Raw genomic sequence first — 27,108 nt, 5'->3', positions numbered from 1 at the left:
TGCCTTAAGCAGTAGCTTTGGTGCCATACCTGGAAGCCTGGCTCTGGAATGGATAGCAGGCTTGGGAGAGAGAAAACAAGCTGGTAGGTCCCCTGTGGGTACCCAGGCTGAGTAGAGAGATGAGGGCCTGCTTCTTTTGTATGGCAGGGTCTGTGGCATTATCATCCCCTGGAACTACCCTCTGATGATGCTCTCCTGGAAGACAGCTGCCTGCCTGGCTGCTGGGAACACAGTGGTGATCAAGCCTGCCCAGGTGGGTTTGAGCAGGACCTGTGGGCTATAGAGGGTATGGAGAAGCACCCTGTAAAGGAAGAGGCAGGTGGCCCATGACCCCTTCACCCACATGGGTCCTGGTTTCTCCTCAAGAGAGGAAAGGTACTGCTGATGAGGGATAGGCTGCTGTGGGCCTGCTCACAGCGGGCAGAGGTAGCGTGCAGTAGGGCCAGTGACACTCATAAGCAGACTTTGTGTTCTTTCTTAGCTGAGTTAGGATAACTGTATTTGTGTTTCTAGCTGCCTGGTGAACAGAGTTAGGGATTTCTCCACAGATGCCAACACTCCCGACAGATTTCGGGGAAAGGAAACTCTTCTTGGTGCCTGTAGCCCAAGGCCTGAGCTCTGAGACAGCCTACAATGGTCTGTTTAAAGCTGGTGCCATGGTCTCCTGTTTGGCTTCAGAGATCAAAGTCCTAAAGGGAAGTGAAGTGAGCAGTGAGATCTGAGCATCTGCCACCCCAGCCCCTCACAGAGGAGGCATAGAGATGGGACATCGGGCCTGCTCATCCAGGCCGGGAGATCGTGAGCAGGGAGGGTCCCCCAGGAGTGAGCACATCCCCTCTCCTGAACTTCTTCTGTGCAGTGACAATAACAGCTCCTCCCTAGCCTGCCTCCAGGCAAGTTAGGAACTGAAGGTGAGATGCTATAGCACGTGGCTCTGACAGTGTGCCCAGGAGGTTTCCCACGCCCCAGTTTCTTTGGGGCAATTTCACCCTGAGGGTATTAACACAGTAATTAAAAAAAAAAACAAAACTAACAATTATGATAGACTAGAGTTATAGTGCCTAGAGTCAGGAGTTTCTTGAACATTTTAACATACATAACAAATTAATAGTAATTTACATATATTTGCTTATTTAAGCATCACAACGATGCCCTGAGGTGATCCTAACATCCCTTTTTTCATGGGGGAGTTACTGACAGGTCAAGGCAATTGTCCCTCCACTAGCCCATTGCCCTTAGGAACACCCAGACCTTACTCTCAGGGCCAGGGTCCCATGGATTGGGCCCCTTAGCTTGAGGCCTGACAGTGGGTGAGGCACAACCTTCCTTGTCAAGGAAAGTTACCTGGGCCAGAAATTTATTCTCTCTTCCTCCAGAAGAGGCCAGTTGCTAGCTGATCAAGGGCAGGGCACGGCCTCTAGCAGTGGGGCTGGATCCTGAGGCATTATCATCACAGCTAGAACCTAAAGTACTAGGCCCTCCCTGGGCTAAGATGCTGCCAGAGTCTAATAGATGGACAGCTAAGGCAGCACCACAACCAGAGGAGGAGGCTAGTTTCTCTGAGGGGTCAGGGAATAAATGTGCCTTGCAGCCTTCTGAGTATGAGGCCCTACGGGGCAGTCCTCAGACTGCACTCCCCAAGGGCTCAGTGTAAACAGCGAAGAAGGAATGAATGTGCAGAAAGGGGCCCAGGCCTGGCTGAGGGGTTGGAACTCTGCCAGGAAAAGGTGCTAGAAAGGTACCTGAGGTTAGCATGTCCTTTTATTCTTGGCTTCCAGTTGGAGCTGTGGGGGAAGTTGGCTGGCTTGGTGGTACCCTCTATAGTGAGGCATGAAGATGGCTTCCCCGAGGTCTTCCTGCCTTGGCTGCCTCTCCCTGCTTGCTACCTAGGCTGCTGGGAGAAGATGACAGAGCTCCACTTCCCAATCCCTTCCAACTCAGTCTTCTTTCCTGCCTCCTTAGGTGACCCCACTTACAGCTTTGAAGTTTGCAGAGCTGACATTGAAGGCTGGCATTCCTAAGGGTGTGATTAACATCCTTCCAGGATCTGGTAAGGTTTATGGACAGGAACATGGGCATCTGGGGAAGCCAGGGCTGCAAGCCAGAGGTGTACTTGGTCAGAACAGGGCCTACTGCAAGACGTGCCCTGGAAAGTGGAGCAAGCCAATGCAGAGCCAGTGGGATGGCAGCCTGATGGTGGCAGAGAAGGTCATTCTATGGTTTCTGATGAGAAGTTGACAGTTAATCTTATATATGATGATTCATTTTTATTTTGCTGCTATCACATTTTTCTCCTTATCTTTCAACATTTTTATTATGATTATCTGGATGTATATCTCTACATTTATTTTACATAGAATTCATTACACTTCATGGATATATAGATTAAATCAAATTTGGGAAGTTTTCAGCCATCATTTGTTTTAATATTTTTTTCTGCTACATTTCTTTCTCTTCTCCTTCTGATACCCCCATTATAAATATGTTGCTGTGTATAATGGTATTCTCCTTTTCTCTGAGGCTCTCTTTATTTATATTTTCATTCTTTTTTCTCTCTCTTCTTTAGATTGCATTATCTCTATCCTCAAGTTCATATACTTCTGGTTTTATTATGTTATAATCAGATAATATCACCTGTGTATTAACTTGCTGGGGCTACCATAACAAAATACCACAAATTAAGTGACTTAACAATAGAAATGCAGTCTCATAGTTCTAGAGACTAGAAATCTGAGATTAAGGTGTCACTCTGGAGAAGAATCCTTCCCTTGCCTTTTTCTAGCTTATAGAAGCATCACCTTGATGTTTACCTTGATCTTTACATGGCATTTTTTCCTGTGTCGTATCATACAGAATAGTTTCAGTGCCCTAAAAACTCTCTGCTTCATTTAGTCATTTCTCCCTTCCCCCTTCCCAAACTCCTGGCAACCACTGATCTTCTCACTGTCTCCCAGTTTTGCCTTTTCCAGAATATGATATAGTTGGAATCATACAATATGTAGCCTTTTCAGACTGGCCTCTTTCACTTAGTAATAAGCATTTAAGTTTCTCTCTCTCTCTCTCTCTCTCTCTCTCTCTCTCTCTCTCTCTCTCTCTCTCTCGGCTTGATAGCTCATTTCTTTTTAGTGCTGAATAATATTTCATTGTCTGGATGTATTACAGTTTGTTTATCCATTCACGTACTGAAGATCATCTTGGTTGCTTCCAAGTTTTGGCAATTACAAATAAAACTGCTAAAAACATCTGTATACAGGGTTTTATGTAGACACAACTTTTCAGATCATTTGGTTAAATACCAAGGTGCATGGTTGCTGAACTGTATGTTGAGTGTCTTGGTTTTGTAAAAAACTGCCAAACTTTATTCCATAGTGATTATTCTATTTTGCATTCTCACCAACAGTAAATGAGAGTTCTTTTTGTTCCACACTCTTGTTAGTATTTACTATCGTCAGTGTTTTGGATTTTAGCCATTCTCATACCTGTGTAAGTGGTACCTAATTGTTTTAATTTGCATTTCCTTGATGACATATGGTGTGGAGCATCTTTTCATATGGTTATTTGCCAACCGTATATATTCTTTTTTTTTTTTAATTTTTATTTTATTAGTTTCAAGTATATTGGTTAGACATTTATATAGTTTATAAAATGATCCCCCTAATTGCTCTTTCTTTTCTCTGGCTCTCCACCTAGCCATTACATTAATGCTGACTGCATTCCCTATGCCGTGCTCCCCATCCCCATGACCATCTATCAACTACTAATTTGTACTTCTTTGACCCTTCACCTCATTCTCCCAGCACCTCAACCTCCCTCCCTTCTGGCCATCCCCAGATTGTCACCTATATTTGTGAGTCTGCTTTTGAACATTTTGTTCTTTTTGTGCCTTAGATTTTGCGTGTAAGTAAAATCATATGGTATTAATCTTTTTCTGTCTGACTTATTGCACTCAGCATAATAACCTCTAGGTCTATCCATGTTGTTGCAAATGGTAGGATTTTGTTTTCTTTAATAGCTGAGCAATACTCCATTGTATACATGAACCATTACTTCTTTATTCAGTCGTCTGTTGATAGGCATTTAGGTTGCTTTCATATCTTGGCTACTGTAAATTGTGCTGCCATGAATATCGGAGTGCATAGATCTTTACGAATTATTGTGTTGGTTTTCTTTGAATAAATACCCAGAAGTGCAATTGTTGGGTCAAAAGATATGTCCATTTTTAATTTTTTGAGAAACCTCCAGATTGTTTTCCATAGTGGCTGTACCAATTTGCGAACCCACCAACAGCGTATGAGTTTCCTCTTCTCCATATCCCTGCCAACACTTGTTCTTTGATTTATTGATGACAGGTGTGAGATAGCTAATTGTGGTTTTAATTTGCATGTCTCTGATGATTAGTGACCTTGAGCATCTTTTCATATGTCTATTGGCCATCTGTACTTCCTCTTTGGAGAAATATCTGTTCAGAACTTCTGCCCATTTTCTAATTGGATTGTTTGTTTTTGTTGTTGAGTTGTATGAATTATTTATATATTTTGAATATTAACCTATTATCAGATGTATCATAAGTGAATATCTTCTCCCATTCAGTCAGTTGTCTTTTTGTTTTGTTGATGGTTTCTTTTGCTGCACAAAACGTTTTTAGTTTGATGTAGTCCCATTTGTTTATTTTTTCTTTTGTTTCGCTTGCCAAGGAGATATGTCCAAAAAGAAATTACTGTTAGCAATATCAGAGAGTTTACTGCCTATGTTTTCTTCTAGAAGTTGTTTTCTTATTGTTGAGTTCTTTTTTTTGTTTTAATCTTTTTAGGTGAGGCAACCCTTGGTTGACCTCACACATTGAAAGGACCTTGTCAGCTTACAATCTCTTATTTTTTATTTTTTATACCTACAGCACCTGGTCTTCTTAGGTGGTCTCCCATCCAAGTAGTAACCAGGCCCAACCTTGATCAGACGGGATCAGGCTTGTTCAGGGTGGCAGGCCGTAGACTTATTGTTGAGTTCTAAGGGTTCTTTCTGTATTTTGAATACCAGTCCTTTATCAGATGTGTCTTTTCAAATATTTTCTTCGCAAAACAGAGATTTTTTTAAACAAGGATTGGTGGAATGGAATTAGTATCAAAATTACTTGTAGAGCTTTAAATATAAGTAAAGAGAGGATGCAAGTATTTCACTCCAAATCATCTAAACTGGAACCTTCATGGGTGCATCTTAGCACACACAGTTTTACAAGCTCAGAGGCAGGGGAGCAGTGAAGAAGGAGGAACCAGGTAGATGAAGGAGCACAGGACTGGGCAACTAATGGGTTGAGGAAGGGATGTGCCAAGAACAACTCTCAGGTTCTTGGCTTAAATAACTGGCTATAAGGAAAGGTTATTTACTGAAATAAACAACCCAGAGGAAGAGCAGGTCTAGGGGAAGATTAAGAGTTCTGTTTCAAATATATTGAATTTGAGAGGGTGTGAGACATCCAAATGCAGGTGCTGAGCATGCAGAGGAGCGATAAATGGATCTGTATCCCAGGGGAGCTTGGCTTGGAGATACATATTGAGACGATGATGTGGCTGAGATGGCATTTGAAGAAGTGAGTCAGGGCGTGAATTGAAAAGCGTACAAGAAGACTCAGCTGAAATGGTGTGAATCAAGAAGAACAGAAGAAGTCTCAGGATGGAACCAGAGGCACTGGGTATTTTAAGGTTGGGTAGAAGAAGAGCAAAGGAGAAGGGAAGGGAGCAGAGAAGAAAGAGGCAAATTAGAAGAATAGAGAGTCCAAAGCCAAAAGGGGAAAGACACTTAAGCAGTAAGAAATGACTTTGAGTTTTGGGAAAGGTGACCATGAAGCTTCATTGAAAAGGAGATCATAGGGGTGAAAAAGAATTAGCCACACTAGGGGGCAGAATGTGTGCAGGACTTGCAGTGAAGTGAGAAGGCCATGAAGTAAAGGTTGGGCTGGGTACAAGCATTCCAAACAAGTGAAGAAGTGAATGCCTGCGCTCTGCATGACTGGGTCCTCCACACCTGGGCCCTTCATGACTGGGGCCTTCCTCTTCAGGCTGCATCCCCAAGAAAGGCTTGTTGGAGTCTGTGATGCTTGGCGACCACCACCCCCATAGCCAGTTCAGGAAGTCCTTGGGTCTCTGCTGGAGACCCTGGAAAAGCTGGATGTCTGAGTGCCTGCATCCTTTGTGTCTGCCTTGATAGGCTGAAAGTCACATGCAGACTTTACTAGTTTGCTTGAGCTATCATAACAAAGTACCACAGAGTCGGGGGTGGAGGACTTAAACAATAGACATTTATTTTCCACAGTTCTGAAGGCCATAAGTCCACGCTCAAAATGTGTTTCCTTCTGATGCCTTTCTCCCTGTTTGCAGATGGCCATCTTCTCTCTGTGCCCTCACAGAATATTTCCTCTACATCTGTCTGTCTAATATGCTCATCTTATAAGGACAACAATCAGATTAGATTAGAAATAATGACATTAACTGGATTGGATAATGCTTTTATTTTACCTTAATTACCTCTTTAAAAACCTCTCCAAATACAGTCATATATGAGGTACTGGAGGTCAGGGCTTCAACATATATGTTCAACAGTGAAACAAAGGTGTAACGGCCACCATAATGAGAAGGTATCCTAAGACTGGAAGACGAAGAAGGCAACTCCATAGAATATAACAGAATTTATTATAGCGTAATTTATTTATGGGAAGATTGGATCAGAGTGGAAGACACAACCTAGCAATTCTGTGCATATAATTCTCCACTCTCAGACCCCTGTTATAGTTCTTTTTTTATGGTATAACTTATATACTAATGACTGACAGGAGAAAGGGACAAAGAATGCAGTAACACCAGGGGCCATACCTTTTGTTGGGCTTGTGATAGATGATTGTTTATCATCGATATTATTACCAGTTTGATATTTATCTCGGTTGTCATTGTCTTCAGCTCTTACTAACGAAAGTATCTATGGCTACATTTTAGGGAACACAGATAATCACCAACTAGCAAGCTTTGATATATTTACTAAATACAATGAGGTTGGTCAAAGATCATGAAACAAAGAGCTTGAAACAAAAATTAAATGAAATCGAGGATGCAGAAATAGAGTGAGTTTGGTTTATATCTACATCTGTACTATGTGGATTTTGAGGGGATGCAATTCTGTCCTTATCAAGGAGCAAGGCCCAGTGAGCCCCAGGAGCTAAGGGGGATACTAAGAAAGCAGGACACAGCCCAGAGCCTCAGGGTGGACATGTGAGGGGTAACGGGGCTCATGCTTCCCCACTCCAGCACTGAGGCTACCCTCACTCTCCTACCTGCTCCCATCCACAGGTTCACTGATCGGTCAGAGACTCTCGGACCATCCCGATGTGCGGAAAATTGGGTTCACAGGCTCTACAGAGGTGGGAAAGCACATCATGAAAAGGTAGGTGGTTGAGGTGTATGAGAGAGGCCACCATTGCCAAAGAAGCTGTGGCTCTCATCACAGTGTCTGGACATAGACAGTGCTGTGAGTGAGCTCAATCCTTCTTCTCAAGCCTCTGTGTGCGGCAGTTCCTGGAGGCCGGATTAATGCAGGTTCTGATTCCAAGCCCTTGGTAAGGCCAGAGGTGGCTGCTCTGTGGAGCTCACTTGGACCAGTGAGGTGCTGGAGCCACACGTGGCTGTTGATCTCTTGGAATAGAGCTGCTCTCTATTGAGACATGCTGTGAGTGTAAAATACACACTAGAATTTCAAACCTAGCACACAAAGTAAAGCATTTCATTAATAATTTTTATATTGATTGCAAATTGAAATGATAATATTTTTTGATTAATTGGGTTAAATTAAATACATTAAAATTAATTTCACCAGTTTCTTTTTAGTTTTTTTTTTTTTTTTAATGTGCCTACTAAAAAACAGCCATTACATATGTAGCTAGTATTAACGCTTTCATTCTATTCTAGTGAGGACACTGGTCTAGGACATCCTTTAATCTCTTGTTTCTTGGAGTTTGGCCTCAAACCAACAGAGGTTACGTTCCAGGCTCTGTCATTAATTCACAATATGACCTTGGCCAACCACTGACATTTCTAGGCCTTAGTTTCCCACCAGTTCAACAAAGGTAGTTTCCAGGTTTAGTGATTCTGGTCTGCATAGCTGACAAGCTTAGGGAGGTAGACAGGGTCTGATCCCAGAGCAGCAGCTCACAGCTCGGACTGCCTCAAAACAACCACTGGATGCCTAAACCCCACCTGAATTTTTGGAGTGGGTTTTGGGTATCTGCTCTTTGAGTGATGGGTGAAAATAGAGAGCAGCTAAAGGTTCTTCTGAGAACCACTGCCTAGCAGGATCTCTAAGGACACATGACCACCCATTTCTGTCTTTGCTTGTAGTGTCACGTATGTAGGGAGTCCAGCTACAGCATGATAATTCCACAGGGAGAAAGGCTTCTCATATTAAAACATTATTTCCTTATTGTAGCTCCTAATACAGAGCAATGTTCTTTCTCCCTGGGACACTTCTGTGGCACACAAGGTAGGGTTCATACCCCTCAGCCCCTTACATGCCCTCTGTGAACCAGCTGTGTCCCCCTTCCCAAATGGGCACCAGGCTTGTGCTAATTACAGCAGTTTCATTGATACCCACTTTTGGGTCAGCAGCCACAGCCAATGTGGCTGATAGAGTATGTCTTTAGGATCATAGAGGCTTATGTCACAGCCTGTAAGTGTACCAGGCAGGGCTGCTCTGATTTATTTTGAATGCAGTAGAGAAAGCCTTGGTACTGAAGAGAAGGAGAGTGGAGAGAGCAATGAACTGATGAATGTATAAACAGATGACAGAGCAGGAGAGACAACTGCAAGTAGTCACTGCAGCTTATTTACCTCTTCTAATTCAAAAGCTGATCGATCAGTCTTCTCTGTGGTGTGTAGGTGAGAGTCACATCCAATGTGTGTGTACACAGTCCAGAAGGAAGACTCAGGAAATGTCTACTCTAAGAACTCCAGGAAAGGAGGGTTTGCGTGGACAGCATTCCATGGCTCTGTAGCTATCTTCCCAGGATCTTTCCCAAGCCCCTGTGGCTGGTGCCTAAAACAGGGGAGTCCTCCTCCTGCAGTCAGTCCTGAGCAAAGAGCCCCCCACCCTGTATCGTGCCTCATTTTGTTGACCCAGTTCACTAAGTATCCCTCTGGGGTCAGTATCAGTAAGTCCATTTTGTGTCCACTGATGCAGTGTGCGCAGGACCCTCAGCTACTCTCTGTTTGCACCCATCATTAAAAATCTGGGGTACAAAGCTCCTATGGCACTGCAGCTGCTCCAACTAGGGGATGGTTCTGTGCTCAATTTATTGGTTTGAAATTTGTCGAACACTGGCTTCATGACCCGATAAATGCTTGATCACCCTGGTCGGGCTTCAGCTTTGGTGGATGGGGTCAAACAAATGCACCATGGTGTATGGGAGCAGAGGCCTGAGGAAGTGAGGAATGAGCTGTAGGTATATCTGAAGAGGGAGTAGCCAGAAGGGGACAGTGAGAGCAAGTCCCTGAGGTAGGCATAGGTTTGGCTGTTGAAAGAAGAGGAAGGCGCTTTGGGAATCCAGAGAGCAAAGAGTAGGGAGGGAGTAGTTGGTGAGTGCAGTGTGGCGAGAAGGTGTGGGACCTAGTCTCCCTCCAAACCTCTGCTTGCTCTTTCAAGCCCTTGGACCCCTCTACTTAGAGACCTATGTCCCCATCTCCCATGAACCCAACCTCACCAACACTCTTCCTTCCAGCTGTGCCCTGAGTAATGTGAAGAAGGTGTCCCTGGAGCTGGGCGGGAAGTCACCCCTCATCATCTTTGCTGACTGTGATCTCAGCAAGGCTGTGCAGATGGTGAGGGATAGCTGGGGGGAGGGGGGTAGGAGGAGGAGGTAAATTGGGGTGGGGGGATTGGAAGCTTTCTCTTATCCTACAGTTAAACTTACACATTTAACCTAGACTATAGTGTCACTGCAAACATAGATTGTGGCAGGAAGGGGCCTTAGGGACAAGGAATGACATGTCCTTCAAAACCAACTTCTCAAGAAGTTTCATAACTGTAAGAATGACTGGAACCAGGTTCATGGATTGAGAAACATTCTAAAATCATCACAGCAACTTTTCCTATCCTAGAAAAGTGAAGCAGAACCCTAGAGACTTGGGCACGACCCTGGTGACAGCGAATCTCCCCAACCTTGGGCCATGTCCACACTTGCCCAGATCTTCTACCTACTCACTGGACAGTCTTGGGCAAGTTATTTGATCTTGCTCAAGTTACCTACTTCTGTGGTTGTTATGGGGATTACACAGCTACTATATATAAAGGACTTACAATGGTGGCTGCACGTGGCAGGTGCCCTGTATCGGTTGTTCTTACATTAGTATTATTGTTATGCTTCAGTACACCATCCGCTCCTGTGAGACCAAACCAGTAAGGCCCTTTTCATCCAGGTGCCCAGATATGTCCCTTCCCCATCTAAGTCCTGCTGTGCCTTGGAGGATGATGTGAATACCCAGCATAGACATGAAAGGGAGTTCAGTCTCACTAGATGGGGAAAGCAAAAGAGGTCAGTCTGTCAACCCAAGGGTCTTGGTTTTGGTGCTGAGCCTGACACTGCTGGGCCAGAGGCCCAGGCCATGCTGTTTGGGCAATACAGTCTCTTCTTCCAAGAAAGCCAAGCTTGACCCACGGCAGTCAGGTTCTCTCTCCTCCCTTGGCCCCCACATGGGGCTCCCCAGGTCCAAAAAGCAGGCTCCTTTTGGCCTCTGAGCATGTTTACTCTGAACTCTTGCCAGTTTCCTCAGGCCTGGGCTGGAACCCCATCCCTTCCAAGACAGGCGCTAGCTGACCACCCTCTGTTGCCTGTTTCACACTAATAGACTTTCTAGGCTCAGCTCCAAGGGTGTGGTCTCTGACCCCTCTTGGGTCACCACAAGGAGCCCGCCCAGTGTATGGGGTCTCCACTCTGCTTCACTCCCTCTCTTTCTTCACTTTCTGCAACATGGATGGACACAGTTCTTGTTCCCCCGGGGCAGGCACCCTTTGCCTCTCCTCTTGAGGTGACTAAGGAATGAGTGGAGTATGTGTACTCGGGACTGGCTGGGCCTGACCACCTTAGGAGGTCATTCCTCCTCTTTCCTATAAGAAGAGAGTACCAGGGCCCAGTGGGAATGGGGCGCTAGTGCCCCTGGGAGTAGCTGTAATCCAGTATTCTTGTCCATCTGCCAAAGGCAATGAGCTCTGTCTTCTTCAACAAAGGCGAGAACTGCATTGCAGCAGGCCGGCTCTTCATAGAGGACTCAATCCATGATCAGTTTTTGCAGAAAGTGGTAAGTTCTGCCACGGGGTCTCAGAGCTGCTGGTGCACAGGGACTGTCACCTGGGTTGCAGAGGAGTTGGGCCAGGTGAAGTTGGGCACTATTTGCCTGGGGCAGGGAACCTTCAGGAGGAGCTGCATTAAGTCTTTACTGGTTTTGATTATTTCAGCAAGAAATAGCAATGCTGCAACTCAAACTGACATAACAAAAACCAGCTTATCTTAGATCAGGTCCTGAGCAGTGGAGCCTGAGCCAGGAATTCATGTGGCTTACTAAGGGTAAGCTCTCAGGTGAGGCCTGGAAGATGTAAAGGACCAGGAGAGAATAGCGACTGAGGATATAATCTCTAGTGATGTCCAGCCTTGGCCTGATCCACAGACAGGAGCTCTGGAACATGAATGACACCATTCAGGTACAGCCCTGGAGTCAAGGAGCCAGGCTTTTGTCTCCTGTTATTTGTTATTGACTATGGCCTATCTACCAGCTGGAGAAGCGTGGCTTCTGTCAGCTCCTGGGACCCGTCAGCAGCCACCTCTCACAGTACTGATAGGTAAAGGGGATTGGGCAGGGTGCTGACAGCATTTCCCACATTTTTACACCAGATCCAGAAAGGGGAATCACTCTTTCTCCACCAACTCTGGTGGAAATGGCTGTAGGGAAGGTTGTGGGTTGGTGTGACCGGGTCTCTTGTCTATCCCTGACCCATTCAGGGAAAGCAGGATTTGAGGAGTTCTGGTTGGTTTAGCTTCAGAAAAGAACCCCTCTCCTCCTCATGTTATGGAAAACAAAATCTAATCCCAGCGGATATGAGAAGGGATGCTGGGGACACAACCTCCACAAGCATGTTTAAACGAACTATATTTAGAAAGCCAGGAAACATGAGAGAGTCGGTCTGGGGATAGGGTGGGGTGGCTGTTAGGAAGGAGTTTCTGGAGAAGATCTTGAATGATGTGTAAAAATATGAAAGGCAGTGAGGAAAGGAACAGATTTTCTAAAAAGGATGTAAAAGCTTTTGCCGTGTAACAATCTACTCCCAAAACTAGTGACTTGGGATAACAACTGTTCACGCAGCCCACAATCCTGTGGGTTGGCAATGTGAGCACCAGCCCACATTCACCTGAGCTTGCTCACATGTCTGCAGTGAGTTGCCAGGTCACCTGGGATACTTGGTGGTTGCACTGGATGGCTTGTCCAGAAGAGTGAGAATAGAAGTTTAGAGGCCTATTGGAGCTCACTCAACTCTGCCAGGGACAGGCAGGGCTCGAAATCCCAAATACAGGGAGTAAACTGCGCATCCAGGAGACTCAGAAAAGTTGCTTTTGGTGTCCCAAGGAGACGGGGGAGCAGTTGGGTGGCCACGCAGAAGCAGAGAGGGGAGTGAAGCAGAGGCTCAATTACCAGTTTTGGGACCTTCGGGACAGTCAAAGGACCTAAGGGGCCCTTGGTGGTAAGGCAGAGGGTGGTTCCGGGGGGCAAGGCTTGAGCCCCTCCTGCATCTTATTAGGCCTGGCTGGGTATGTGGAGTCTGCACAGGAGAAGGAGGCCAGTCAGTCCTGACCTCGATGCAGCTACGGTGAGAGCAGAGATGGCTTTGTTTGGTCTTAGGAAAACAAGGAAGGAGCCCAGGGGAGAGTTGACAAAAATGGGAGGGGCTGGCTCTAGCCTTGAGCTCTAAATATCTGGCATCCACCCAATACTGGTTATGTTCACCTAACTGGTTCCTCATTCTAGCACAGCATGCCATACCTGGGTCTTTTCTGACTCTCTCCATCCCAGCCCCAGCATTGTTAGATAACATTTGGCACATTCCTTGAAGAGACCCAAGTCAACTCTAGGCAGCAAAACCTAGACCTACTTTGTATGTTGGCCACGGCAATGGGAAAGCCTTCCTGAAGGAGGGGGCCTTTAAGCTGGGTTCTGAAACAGGCAGAAGTCGGGGCAAGGGTGAGTGAGTGGACTCAAGGCCCATCTCCACTCCATTCAGTGTCTGTCACGCCCTGTCATAAGGCATTGCAGCAGGACTGGTGTTTCCCCACCCTATCCCCATTCCATATCCTGGAGTCCCTGGACAAGACTTCCTTCAACTTCTTAGACTTTGAAGCTGGGTGCAGAACTTATGTAAAGATACATCCTGTTCTTTCCACCACGCTCCGCTCCCCACCACTTCCACTCACATACACACTTGCCTCTTTTTTTCACTCACCCATACCCCTTCACAACTGCCCATCTGAGACTAGGCTCAGGTCTCCTTGCACGTAGCATACATTTGGGTTGCAGCCTGAAAGGCAGGTTGGGAACCGTGACATGGAACTCCCAGAGTACCAGAAACTGGCATATGGATTGGCAAGGGCCAGTAGTTGGTCACCAAAAGTGCAGATGTGGGAGGGGGATCAGGTGATGAGCAATGTCAGTAACAGTGGTGCCTGAGTGAAACCTGACTGGAAGGACTTTCCACAGGTAGAAGAAGTGAGCAAGATGAAGATTGGCAACCCTCTAGACCGGGACACCAACCATGGGCCTCAGAATCACCAAGCCCACCTCCAGAAGCTGATAGAGTATTGCCAGCGTGGTGTGAAGGAAGGGGCCACGCTGGTCTGTGGTGGGAATCAAGTCCCTCTGCCAGGTCAGTCAGAGCACTCTTGACTCATTTGGGTAAACAGGCAACAAGTAGCATGGCCAGCTCTAACTGGAGGTATCTGAAGGCCAGGTACCTGGAGAGTCAGGCTCTCAGGCCTCAAGCCCCACCTGGGACATTAGACTCTTTGGACACCTGCCAGACCAGGTGTGGGACTGGCAAGGTGAAGGCACTAGTGCTAAAGTGTTGTCAGTGTTAGGTTAATCCGTATCAAAGTTGACTTGCCACTAACATCACTGCATCCATGACATTCTTTCTTCTCATGGGTTCCATGGCCCTAGATTCCATGGTTTTCTTTTCTTTGACCATTACTTAGCAGTTGCTCTCTGCTGGAAACTCCCTCTCCACCTGTCCCTTAAATGTAAGTATATCCCCAAGTCTGTTCTGAGTTTGGAGCACTTCTCATGTTAAACACTTTCCCTGGAGGCTCTAACCCTATGCAATGGCTCAGACCCTCCCAAATATCTGTCTCCAGGCTCTTCCTCCCTCAAAACTCCTGATCACCTAGACACCTCCACCTGCATGTCCCTCAGGCCCTTCAAACTCAAAGGGTACCAAATCCATTACATCATCACAGTATCTCCAGACTCAGTCCAGCCCCAGATATACATACCTGCCTCTGTAGAATCTTCCATTTGATCAAGTCAGCAGAGCCAGAGGAGCAGGAGCTGCAGGTTTTGACTGTTTGACTGCTTCCCCATTAGACTGCCTTCTCCAGGGGACAGGAGCCGTGTAGCTCCTCTATATCATTAGGTCCTTCATGCCAGCACCAAGACTCACACCAAGGGCCTGAATTAATTTGGTGAAATGAAGGAGGGAAGGAAAGGATGAATTCTAGACTCCTCTCTTTTCTTGACCCCCTATTTTTACTTAATTGCTTGATGCTCTTAAATCTAGAAATCTTTCTTATTTCTCCTGTATCCATGCCATCATCAGGCAAACTTTCCAAATCTCACCTTGCCTGAACTATCATGGTGGCTTCCTGTGGGACCTCTTGAACCCTGCTAATCTTTTACTTATGCGATTGCCAGAGGTCTGGTGATGTTTCCCCCCAGTGTTGGAACACTTCCACAGTGACCTATCCTCCTGTAGCAACAACCTCAAACTCCTTCACTTCTCACCAAGGGTCTTTCATGATCCGTGTCTAACTTGCTTGCCCTTGACCCATACTTTGGCCATGCTTAACTCTCCCTCTGAACACAACTCTTGTTTTCTTGCTCTCTGTGCATTTGCTGCTCCTCTGCTTAGTGAAACCTCCCCGGTTTCCCCACCTGGTGAATTCATCATCCAGCTCAAATGACAGCTAGGCACAGGCCATTGCTATGTCACAGATGCTCCTAGGCACCTCATACCTCAACAGAGTTTTATGACCACTATACTGCCACTGTCTGCCTACTCCTTTCCCCACCCCCGCTTGACTGGAGTTCCATGAGGCCAAAGTTCAAGGCCTGATGAGAGAGTGTGAAATTATGGCATTGTCCAAAGAGCAGAAACCAGGAATGATGAGGAACCATCACCACCAACACCACCTGAGCTGAGGAGCAAGTGGAGGGAGGAGAATTCCTGGGACCTAGTGAGGGGCACAGCTGTGGGACAGGGGCTTCCTCCTAGTGGCCAAACCCAACTCGAAGTCAGAGGACAATGGAGTTTGGACATGCCCTGACCAGGGTGGAGAAGGGATGGGAGGGGAACAGGGACTGGCCAGCCTCTAGTTCCCAGCACTTTATGGGCAGCCTGAGTGAATACAGGATATGCCACAGTTATATATGAACATTTATTCATATATAACTCACATTTTAAAAATAGTAATGTGAAAATATATTTATATAAATGTATAAAATATGAAATATTTTATTAATTAAATTACTTTTAAAGCAAAAAAATAATTTTTATTTTTTTGCTTCTCTAAAAACCAGAGAGAGAAAATTTCAAGTCTCTTGATCTTCCCTAAGTCAGGCCAAAGTGAATTTTAGTCCAGTAGGGTCTCAAAGGAGAAATAGCCAAAGAAAGCATTTCTACCATCAGAAATGATTCTGTCTGGGCAACCAGGAGCTGTAGGGACGGCAGTTTGGGTGGGAATAGTTGGTGGATCCACGCTGACAGGAGAGTAGGAGGCTGTGTCCTGCCCAAGAGCACTTACCTCTGCACCTGGGGTATCTGTGTCCACACTGTGATGTCAAGAAAGGAGGCTGTCCTGGGAGGGCCTGTCCAAAGCCCCTCCCCACCACCATGCCACAGGGTCTGATGGAGAGCCATCTGGGAGGCTGCACTAGCCAAAGAATCCAGATGTATTTTCCAACTAAATGTCACTAGAAAAACCCATGTCTTTGTCATGATCTTGAGCTTTGGCACTGGCCTTGGACAGACTTGGATCCAAATGTCAACACTTGGTTGAAAGGGTTGTGAGGCTCACATGAGTTTATATGCCCAGGGTAGGAAAGCCACCCACAGATTGTGGCAGTCACTACACAGGTGTTGCAAATTGCATTACTGGAGTGAGATGTGTGCAACATGGCTGTCAGGACCCAGCCTAGACAGAGAGAGGCTGGACTACTGGAGCCTTTCTGAATGCCATGGGCCTCTGTCTCCCCACAGGTTTCTTTTTCGAGCCAACTGTTTTCACGGATGTGGAAGACCACATGTTCATAGCCAAGGAGGAGTCATTTGGGCCCATCATGATTATCTCTCGGTTTGCCAATGGGTAGGGAATCCTGTTTATGTCTCTGGATGTCTCTCATGACGTGTTGGGCTCTGTCCTAATTATCTAGCAATGTGTAATAAACCACCCAAAGCTCAGTGGCTTAGAATAGCAATAGTTATTTATTTTACTCATGAACCTGCCATTTGGTTAAGGTTTGATAGCACTAGCCTACCTCTGCTCTGTGCCATGTCGGGGCCACAACTAGGGCACCTGAGTAGCTGTCTTCAAGTAGGCTCTGGGCCTCCTTGCAGGCTCTCTCCCCCCATGGTAGCCTCAGTCTTCTGCTCTGCACCTGGCTCCCTCACAGAGGCTGGGTAGAAGCTTCAAGGTTCCTCAAGGTCCACTGATAAGCCTCAGAAAGCCCAGAACCTAACTTTCATCATGTTATATTGGTTCAACAAGTCACCAAAACCAGCCTGGGTTTAAAAAGAGAAGGATTGGACTCTGTGGCCATATTTGATCTACCACAAGTTTTTTTTTATGGACTATTATTTCTCACAGTAGAGTCTTTGAACAAATTACAAAATGACACTTCATCCTAATACATTATATTTCCACTGTCAAAGAATTATCAAAATTATTATCACATGCTGATAAGATACTTTCTGCCATCTACCAAGCAAATATTATATTAAGTCTTCAAGCCCATAATGTCTGAAGTGGGGATGCCCACAAAGTGGCTCCCTGGGGAATACCCAATGTACGTGTTTGTCCAAGTGTGGTGGGGGCTCCACTTGCCTCCCTTTGGGCTCCTGTTTCTCTGTCTGTAAAGTGAGGGTCACCCCTGATGACCCAGAGGGTTCCTGTGGCTGACTGTGGATAAACCAACTATGTTCTTCCTCCTTTCTTTAACTCTGTCCTCTTTGCTTCCCTGTCCCCTCCACTCTTGCTGTAGGTCTAAAACATTTCTCCTCAGGAGGTCCTGAGTGGTAAGGAGCTTGGAAGGGATCGGGCTCTTTTTTGGGAGAGGGGGGGTCTCTGAATCCCATGTCTAGGACTGTCCCGCAACCCCCCTTTACCAAGTTCTTCCTGGATTTTCCCTACAGTGACGTGGACACCGTGCTGTCTCGGGCCAATGCCACGGAATTTGGTCTAGCCTCTGGCATCTTCACCAGGGACATCAGCAAAGCCCTGTACGTCAGTGACAAGCTAGAGGCAGGCACTGTGTTCATCAACACATACAATAAGACCGACGTGGCTGCTCCCTTTGGAGGGTTCAAGCAGTCTGGATTTGGCAAAGACCTGGGTAATGTAATCCTAAACATTTATTGAAAGCCACTTGGTGCCAAGCCTGTCCCAGCAGCCAGGGTGTAGCATTGACAAGGTGGCTGTTTTTGCTTACTTCTTACTGGAAGGAGACAAGTGATAATTAAAGCAGTGGACAAGATACTTCTAGAAAGTTAAGAGTGCTGGGAAATAGACAAGACAAAGTGTTCTAGACAAGGAGACTGGGAGGGCAACTTTAGCCAGCTACCAGGGAGGGCCTATCTGAGATGGCACCTGCCCTGAGACCCCAGTGGTGGGAGGAGGGTGTGTGTTCCTAGCAGAGGGGCTGGCAGGTCCTGAGAGAACTAGCTTTGGACCTGGCGCTTCAGAGAGAGACTGGTGTCAGCCCAGGGTGGGGAGGACAAGAAGAGAGCAGATCCAAGAGGTGGTTAGGGGTCAGATCAAGGGGCCCAGGAGACACAGTCAGTCCTCAAGATTCATCCTCAGGGAGAGGGAAAGCCATAGAGTCCATGTGTAAAGACAAGGTCACCTAGGCAGGGAGCTAAATGCAAGCCCAGCTTGACCTTCTGGGAGAAATGGAGTTCTGCCCTGGCACTCCTCTTTTCCTGGGCTGCTGTGTGACATAAGGTAAGTCCCACTCTTCCTTATTCTGCCATTCTGGAAGCCAGGAATTGGAGACTAGCTCCAGTTGAGGATCACAGCTCTGATGCCAAACTTGTCAAGGACCAAAATGTTTGAAAGAGCAGTACATTGTCTCTTAGACACCTTCACCTCTCTAGGCACTCCCTGCCCAGCTCAGGGTACTCAGGGAGGTTCAGGCTGAGGCTGGAGCCAAAGAGCAATCACTGTTTTATTTCTCCTTCCTTCCATCTTTCAAACCCTGTGGAAAACTGCAAGGAACCCAAACTGCTTGTGAAAGGAACCCAACAACACCCCCCAAAGTATAATACTGCACAAACGTTATACATGCAGAGCGAGGCCTCTTATGCGCGCGTGCGCGCACACACACACACACATGCATGCACACGCACATACACACACTCTTGCACATGTACACATGCACATGCTGGAAACTCCTGCTCTTCTGTTCTTGCCTCTCCTGGGCTACCTTCCTGGTGTCCTCCACAGAAATCCACAAGGACCATTGTCATCCAGGGAAGCCACATGTGCCAAATCCCCAGAATATAATTTCTGTTCCTTGTGATTTTGCCCCCCAGTTTCCCCAGCCCCGCCCCTCCTGTCTCCTGTGTCCTGTGCCCACAAACCAGGTCCTCCAAATCACCCATCTGGGATGGACCCGGAGATTTCAGTGGGCCCCAGCTGGTGGTAAGAACAGCATTGGCAGCAGCTGGAAAATCATGGCTCCTGAAGCTAGCTTTAGTGAGCGGGGGAGTTGTTAGGCAGCCACAGGCCCCTTGTGCTAGTTGTGAGACCAAAAAGTACCAGCCACATAGCACAGCCAATTCCAGAGTTCCCAGAGACCTTGTGAGGCACCCCTTTTCCTAGTCACAACTTGACCCGGAATTAACTGAGAGGCAGCAGGGGAGAGAAGCTGGCACATCTGGGTGATAGGAAGGCAACAGGAGATACTTTTGGCTGCCCTGAAGCTGATGGGGCTACCCTCCCGTGAGAGGAGGTAGTCAGAGCTGGAAAGTCCCTGGAATGGTGGCCTCAAATTGGTTCTGTATTCCAATGCCTGTTGGAATCCTGGTCCCCTACTCAATGTCAGCTGACCTTTTCTGGGCCTGAGTTTCTCATTTTTAACTGGGGCTGATCCAGGGTTGACCCCACTTGGTTGCTGCAGGGATCCATGACATAATATGCATGCTGAATCCCTATGATGATGATGGTTCCAATGGCATGTGCTGTCTTATAGGAGAGGCGGCCCTGAATGAATACCTGCGGGTCAAAACGATTACTGTCGAGTACTAAAGAAAGGTCCTGCAAGAAGAAAGCCTTCATCCTAACCTCCACAACATGACCCACATCCCCTAGCAATTCAGTTGCCCTTCTTGCCCTCTCCCAATGTACAGCACCTCCATCTGAACTGCCTGGTGAAAGCCTTCTGCACCCCCATCCCTGTCCGGGACTCGCTCCCCAAATTCAATCCAATCAGAGTGACATTTGGCTGGATGAGAAAGTGGTCCAAGGGCAAATAAATGTTCTGATTGGCACCTGCTGGCACCCTGTGTATGTGCTTCTTTCTGCTTTCTGGATGTGCCCTGGGTGGCCCTGGGTGGCCCTGCAAGTCCTGGCACATGCGTAAGGTTGCAGGGCCTAGAAGAGCCAGGAGCCCTGGAGAGAGGCATAGAAGTGAAAAATGGATGCATGGCAGCTCTGGCCTCAGAAAGCAGGTGATAAGGTGGAGTTAGATGTTCAAGAAGTTTGTGGGGGTAATTCCCCACCCACCCTAGACACCTAGGAGAGAAAACAAGAAGGGCCAAGGAAGTTCAAACTGTGACACAGCCCAGCTCCCTTAGCAGATACAGCCTGTTGTGGGAGCTTTTCCAGGGTAAAAAGGCCTCAGCAGACCTCTGATCTGAAGATACTGCAGCGCCATCACTAAACCACTGAGGGGTCATTGCCCCAGGCTAGCATTTCAGACCTGTGTGGTACTTCATCTTTCACCCTATCTTTTTTTTAAATTTTATTAAATTTATTGGGGTGACATTGGTTAATAAGATTATATAAGTTTTAAGTGTATAATTCAATAATATATCACCTGTATATTGAAGTCTCCTTCCATCATCATATATTTAAACCCCCTTACCTGCTTCTTCTCCCCTCCATCCCCTTTTCCCTCTGGTAACCATCATACTGTTGTCTTTGTCTATAAGTTTTTGTTCAGTTGTTGCTTTCTGTTTTGTATTCCCCATATGAGTGAAATCATTGTTCTTGACTTTTTGTCTGACTTATTTCACTTAGCATGATATTCTCAAGATCTATCCATGTTGTCACAAATGGCAGTATTTCATCAGTTCTTATGACTTAGTAGTATTCCATTGTATATATATACCATATCTTCTTTATCCAGTCATCTATCAAAGGACACTTTGGTTGTTTCCACATCTTAGCTATCTTGAAAATAGTGCAATGAACTTAGGGGTATATATATATCTTTATGGATAAATGTTTTTTAATTTGGTGGTTAGATACCCAGAAGAGGGATTGCTGGGTCATATGGTAACTCTATTTTTAATTTTTTGAGGAACCTCCCTACTGTTTTCTGTAGTGGCTATACCAATTTACATTCCCAACAGCAGTATACAAGAGTTCCTTTTTCTCTACAACCTCTCCAACATTTGTTATTTCTTGTTAATCATAACCATTCTAACAGGTGTGAGATGGTAGGTACCTCATTGTGGTTTTGATTTGCATTTCCCTAATAGCTAGCAATGATGACCAACATTTCATATGTTTGTTGGCCATTTGTATGTCTTCTTGGGAGGAGTATGTGTTCAGGTCCTCTGTCCATTTTTTAATTGGATTGTTTGGTTTTTTGTTGTTGTTGGATTGTATGAGTTCTTTATATATTGTGGATATTAGCCCCTTATCAGAGGTATTGTTTGCAAATATCTTCTCCCATTTGATTGGTTGCCTTTTTGTTTTGTCAATAGTTTCTTTCTCTGTGCAGAAGCTTTTTAATTTGATATAGTCCCATTCACTTATTTCTGCTTTTACTTCCCTTGCCTTTAAGGTTAAATTCATAAAATCCTCCCTAATGCCAAGGTCCATAAGTTTAGTACCTATGTTTTCTTCTATGTATTTTAGTTTTTCTGGTCTTATATTTGTGTCTTTGATCTATTTCGAACTAATTTTGGTGTATGGTGACAAATAGCAGTCTAGTTTAATTCTTTTGCATGTAGCTTTCCATTTTTCCCAGCACCAATTATTGAAGAGGCTTTCTTTTCTCCGTTGCATGTTTTGGCTCCTTTCAAAATTATTTGCCCATATATATATATATACATATATGTGTTTATTTATGAGTTCTCAATTCTATTCCATTGGTCTGTGTGTCTGTTTTTCTATCAATACCATGCTTTTAAAAAAATTATTGTTTTACAATATATGCTTTACAGTATAATTTGAAGTCAGGAGTATGATATCTCTGGCTTTGTTCTTTTTTCTCAAAAGTGCTTTGGCTATTTGGGGTCTTTTGTGGTTCCATACAAATATGATGATTTTTTTTTTGGTTCTATTTCTTTTAAAAATGTCAATGGGATTTTGATGAGACTTATATTAACCCATTTCCCATTTAGAAAAAAAAGTGCAGCTCACTACCAGCATTAATTTAATTTTACATAAACACGCTTTTTGAGGTTGAAGAAAATCTAACTGCTTTTCAATGTGAAAATAAAATATAAAAACTGTTCTTAGAGTTATTTTTAGACAGAACTTGTCTCTAATCCTAATGTAACAGAAATGTATACATAAATCGGATTCATCAAATTAACCTGGCTACCAATTGTTCAAGAATGATGTTAACATCACATGTAAGAATGCTACATTTTTCTAAGATTTTACATTTTCAGCGATCCGGAATTACTATATGTTGTAAAGGGAAATTCCACTACTAAAAACAGAGTGCTATAAATTAAATGGTGTCATTCATTTCCAAAGATTAGCTATATACTAGAGCAGTGCGAAAATAATAATAAAAGCGAGGTTATTTCATGGCAAACTTTTGGAGGTGAGGTTAGGACTGTAATCTGCGAGCTATTTCAGGATAAACACTGCAGCTGCAAGGGCTGCCAACAAGTATTCTCGGGTCAAATGCGAAGTGGGTTAAATCCATATATTGCTTTGGTAATATGACCATTTAAGCTATGTTGATTCTTTTAATCCAAGAACAAGGACTATCTTTACATTTCTTTGTGTCTTCTTCAATTTCTTTTAATAATTTCTTGTTTTCAGTGTAGTAGTCCTTCACATACTTTGTTAAGTTTATTCCTAGGTATTTTATTCTTTTTGTTGCAGTTGCAAATGGAATATTTTTTCCATTTCTTTTTCTAAAATTTTCTTATTAGTATATAGGAATGCAATGAATTTTTGTACATTGATTTCATATCCTACAACTTTATTGTATTTATTATTTATAATACTTTTTGGTGAAGTCTTTAAGATCTTCTTTATAAAGAATAAAGTGGGGTTTACTCTAGGGGCATAAGGATGGTTCAACGTGTGCAAATTGCTCAATGTGATACACTACATTAACAAAATAAAGAATAAAAATCAAATCAGTAGATGCAGAAAAAAACATCTGACAAGATACAACATCCATTTATGATTAAAACACTCAATAAAATGAGTATAGAAGGAAAGTATCTCAACATAATAGAGGCCATATATGTCAAACCCTCAGCTAATATCATACGCCATGGTAAAAAACTGAAAGCTTTTCCTCTAAGATCAAGGTCAAGATAAGGATGCTCCCTCTCACTTCTGTTTTTCAGCGAAATACTGTATGTTTTAGCCAGAGTAATCAGACAAGAGAAAGAAAACAAAAAGACATTCAAATTGGGAATGAAGAAGTAAAAAGTCACTTTTTTACCCTATCTGGTTATCTTCTGTGTCTCTCTATGAATTCCTTTGGTCCAGTGGCCTTCCCCCTGTACTTTCTCCTCTCTTCCATGTTACCCTCTCACCCTGCAGGAGCCTTGACCCTCCGCTCTGCACTCTTTTCCCTAAGTCCAACATGCTATAACCTCACTTACCTGCTATTGCCTCAGTTTACCTCACATGTCAACCCCACCCCTACCTGCCTCTGCTCCTCTGGTATCCACAGCCCCCAACAGCCTCCTTCTCTCTCCATGGGTCCTCTGGTTGTGATGGGAGTCCTGGCTCAACCTTTCCTTGTCTGGGAGCCTCTTCAGTCCTCTTAGCAGACTCTGTTCTTCAGGGACCCATGAAATCTCTCCTGTCTCCTCCCCAGTCCCAAGTCTGGCCTTCCTCCATTACTCCACTATCTCTTCTCTTCCATTCAGGGTATAGTCTTACAGAGGGTTTTGTGAGGGATAATAATAGCTAGTGACAAATGATAGTTCATTGAGTACTAACTAGTTGCCTGGTGGGGTCCCAGACTTTTTCTATATATTTTTCTCATTTAATCCTTCCATTGGCTCAACTACTTTTATCCCCATTTATATACGAAAAAATTAAAGCAGAGAAGTTCAATTGCCCAAGGTCACACAGCTAATTGAAATTGCTGGTGAGGACTCTCAAGCCCCCTCTGCCTGCAGAGTAACTCGTCCTTCCTTCAGCCCCCGGTATTGAGTCCCTAGATCTTTCCAGAGCTGGGGGCCAGGCCCACTTGGGACTTCCCTTTCTATCAGGCCTTAGCTACAGTGGTCTGGGGGAGCATCTACCTCGTTGGCACTGTTCCAGCTTTGGGCCTTTACTTCCCATATGTCTACTACACCCCAAATATGAAATGGACCCTCCTCTTGACACCACAATTACCACTGCCACCAGACTGCAACTTCTTACAAGACCTTCTTAGAAGGTCAGGAAAAATTAATAACTCCTACTGCATGAAGTGACTCATAGCCCAAAACCCAGCCAGGCCCCACTGAGGGCACTTCTTTGTCCATTTCTTACCTATCAGCCCATGCAGGGCCAACTCATCCCCACCTGTAGAATGCTCCCGAAGAGCCTGGCCTCAAGTCGTCGTCGTCTCTTCTTCTTCTTCTTCCTCTTCCTCTTCCTCCTCTTCCTCTTCCTCTTCCTCCTCTTCCTCCTCTTCTTCCTCTTCCTCTTCCTCTTCTTCTTCTTCTTCTTCTTCTTTTTTTTTTTTTTGGATTAACATGATTTATTTCATTATCAGTCTTAAAAGTTGCTGAGGTTCTTCCAGGAAGGGGTCAGCTCTGGCTTCCCTGTAAACAGCCCTTCACAGCAGAAGAGCAGGCTATGCCTTGAGATTATGCAAACCCAAATTAAGCCAAGAAACACTTTCTCCTCTCTTCGAACACACCTAGAGCTGGCAGGGCACCCACTACAGTTCTACTTAAGACCTCTGGTTTAGATCTGTGAGACTGGGCTCCTAGTCTTCCTCCACTTCAAGAATTATCTTGAAACTATAAGGTAAACATATAAGAAAAATCACCTAGTTTTCCCCTCCTATGTATTTCTCACCTGTGTGTGCTACTTCATCCCTCCACTGACCCAAGATGTTGCAATATCCACAGGTTGAAAAATTGTTTTACATAGAATACTTTACTTCTGACACTTCTGGTCACCAAAAGAGTGTGGATTTTTCCCCACACAAAGCAATTCTTTGCAACAACAGCTGAGTGTCCTACGATTTAACTCAATTCTGACATTGTCTACCTGGAGATATTGTCAGAGCCTACTACTGGTCAAAGGCTCAGTCTCACAAGACTGCTGCTACCCCACTTCAAATACTAATCACAAGTAGTAGGTCCCCAGGTTACCTCCAACTTCTATTCAATTTAACTACAAATTGGGAGGTTCCCACAACCCCTTCTTTAAGTTCGATTAATTTGCTAGAGCAGCTCACAGAACTCAGGAAAATATTTACTAACATTTACCAGTTTATTATATAATAATGGATATGATAAAGGACACGAATGAACAGCAAGATGAAGAAATACATAGGGTGAGATTTGGGAGGGTCCAAAGTACGGGAATTTCTGTCCCTGTGGAATTGGGGTGTGTCATCCTCTGGGTGCAGATTTGTTCTTCTCTTAACCTCATATTGTTGGGATTTTATGAAGGCTTTCTCATGTAGGCACAATCAATTATTAACTAAATTTCCAGCCTCTCTCCCCTCTCTGAGGAAATGGGAATCTGAGAGCTGAAAATTCCAAGCTTCCAATCATGGCTTGGTCTTTCTGGTGATCAGCCTTCATCCAGGAGCCATCTGAGAGCCCATTCAGGATCACTTCATTATAACAAAAGATGCTCCTAGTGCTCATATCACTTAGGGAATTGCGAGGGTTTTAGGAGCTGTGTGCCAGAAACCAAGGGAAGAGACTAATATATATTTTCTATTATCCCACAGTAAGGATGTAAGACTGATAGTTATTTCCCATTTCCTTTTCTTTGTCTCATTTCATAAGTCATAGAACCCACAAATTTTACACCGGTGAATGTTTAAGCACAAGCCTGCCTGAAAGAAAGAGAGAATTCCAAGTCCCCTTTGCACCTAGCCAATGGTCATGAAACCCAGTTATATTAACAGAATTCAAGTGAAAATAATATGTGCCACTTCCAGACATGCCCTCTAAGAGAAGGGTTAGTTGTCACTTTCTCTCTCTTTTCCTCTCCTTGAGCTGGCTAGAGGCAGACCCAGTGTGCATGATGTGACCATTTTCCAACCATGTGGATATGGCAGCACCTGAGGTGGGGGGAAGGATGAAGCAGCACATGATGGAAGAAGTCTAAAACCCCAACATTATGGAGGCGCATGTTAACCAAGGCCACTTGCCAGCAGACTATTACATGGAAAACATAAAATTCTATTCTTCTGTTTTTGTAATTTTTAAATGTATTGATTTCTCACCATATTAACAGAATAGTTGAGGCAGTGTAGAAATATAATAAATAAAATAAAAGTATGCATGAGCAAATTGGGACAAAGAAGAATGCAGTAGAAAGATAAAACCATGTGTGTGGTTGATATTTAAGCTGTGTATTATGAAATATACCCTTCTAAAGTTGGACCACAAGTTAGCTCAGAGTTTCTAGCTACTAAAATGCAAGGAACGCTTGTTTAATCCATGGTAACCTTGGACAGAAATGAACCAGTTTTTTCTGGAGTAGAGAAATTCACCTTATGAGTCCTCCTAAAAAAAAAAAAGTATAATGTGATGATTACTGTTTTATACATTTTTTTTTAGTAGGGTAGTAAGTTGCAGACAGCTGTTTTTTCTGACCTGCCCCAAAGTTGGCTGAGCACACATTAAACCACAACTAGTACAAGCAACTGTACTTGTAATAGAGTTGGAGTATATACTATTCCAACTACAGTAGAAGTAGAAGTGTGCAGGTGGACAGACTGCTATGGTCCAAACTGTAGCTCTGTTGATCTGACTTGATGAATCCAAGGAAATGGAACTAGAAGTTTTTTCAAGGAAAGCCTTTCATTTATTCAGAAGAAATTTTCTAATGTATTAAAAAAGAGCTGCTGAGGATTTTAGAACCAAACTATGATCACAGGCTTGCTCCACATAATAAAAGGAAGAAGACTTTGAAACGTGTGTGGGAAT

The 27,108-nt window shown here is 44.6% G+C and overlaps 1 protein-coding gene across 3 annotated transcripts in view; it reads left to right on the top strand.

Moving 5' to 3' along the window:
• Positions 1–20,055, top strand: part of ALDH1L1 (aldehyde dehydrogenase 1 family member L1) — a 75,615-nt gene extending 55,560 nt beyond the window's left edge. For all 3 annotated transcript variants that reach the window (XM_016160544.2, XM_016160543.2, XM_016160546.2), the window contains exons 15-23: positions 148–253; positions 1,963–2,050; positions 7,335–7,428; positions 9,755–9,854; positions 11,232–11,330; positions 13,776–13,941; positions 16,549–16,654; positions 17,701–17,900; positions 19,758–20,055. In XM_016160544.2, coding sequence (XP_016016030.2) covers positions 148–253; positions 1,963–2,050; positions 7,335–7,428; positions 9,755–9,854; positions 11,232–11,330; positions 13,776–13,941; positions 16,549–16,654; positions 17,701–17,900; positions 19,758–19,813 — 1,015 coding nt within the window. In that variant the 3' untranslated portion in view covers positions 19,814–20,055. The remainder of the gene's footprint in view (positions 1–147; positions 254–1,962; positions 2,051–7,334; positions 7,429–9,754; positions 9,855–11,231; positions 11,331–13,775; positions 13,942–16,548; positions 16,655–17,700; positions 17,901–19,757) is intronic.
• The last annotated feature ends 7,053 nt before the right edge of the window (positions 20,056–27,108 follow it).

The sequence above is a fragment of the Rousettus aegyptiacus genome, unplaced genomic scaffold, assembly GCF_014176215.1.
Source record: "Rousettus aegyptiacus isolate mRouAeg1 unplaced genomic scaffold, mRouAeg1.p scaffold_m13_p_12, whole genome shotgun sequence".
Lineage (NCBI taxonomy): Eukaryota > Metazoa > Chordata > Mammalia > Chiroptera > Pteropodidae > Rousettus > Rousettus aegyptiacus.
Note: the sequence above shows the minus strand (reverse complement) of the source record. Positions and strands in the feature narration are given on the sequence as shown.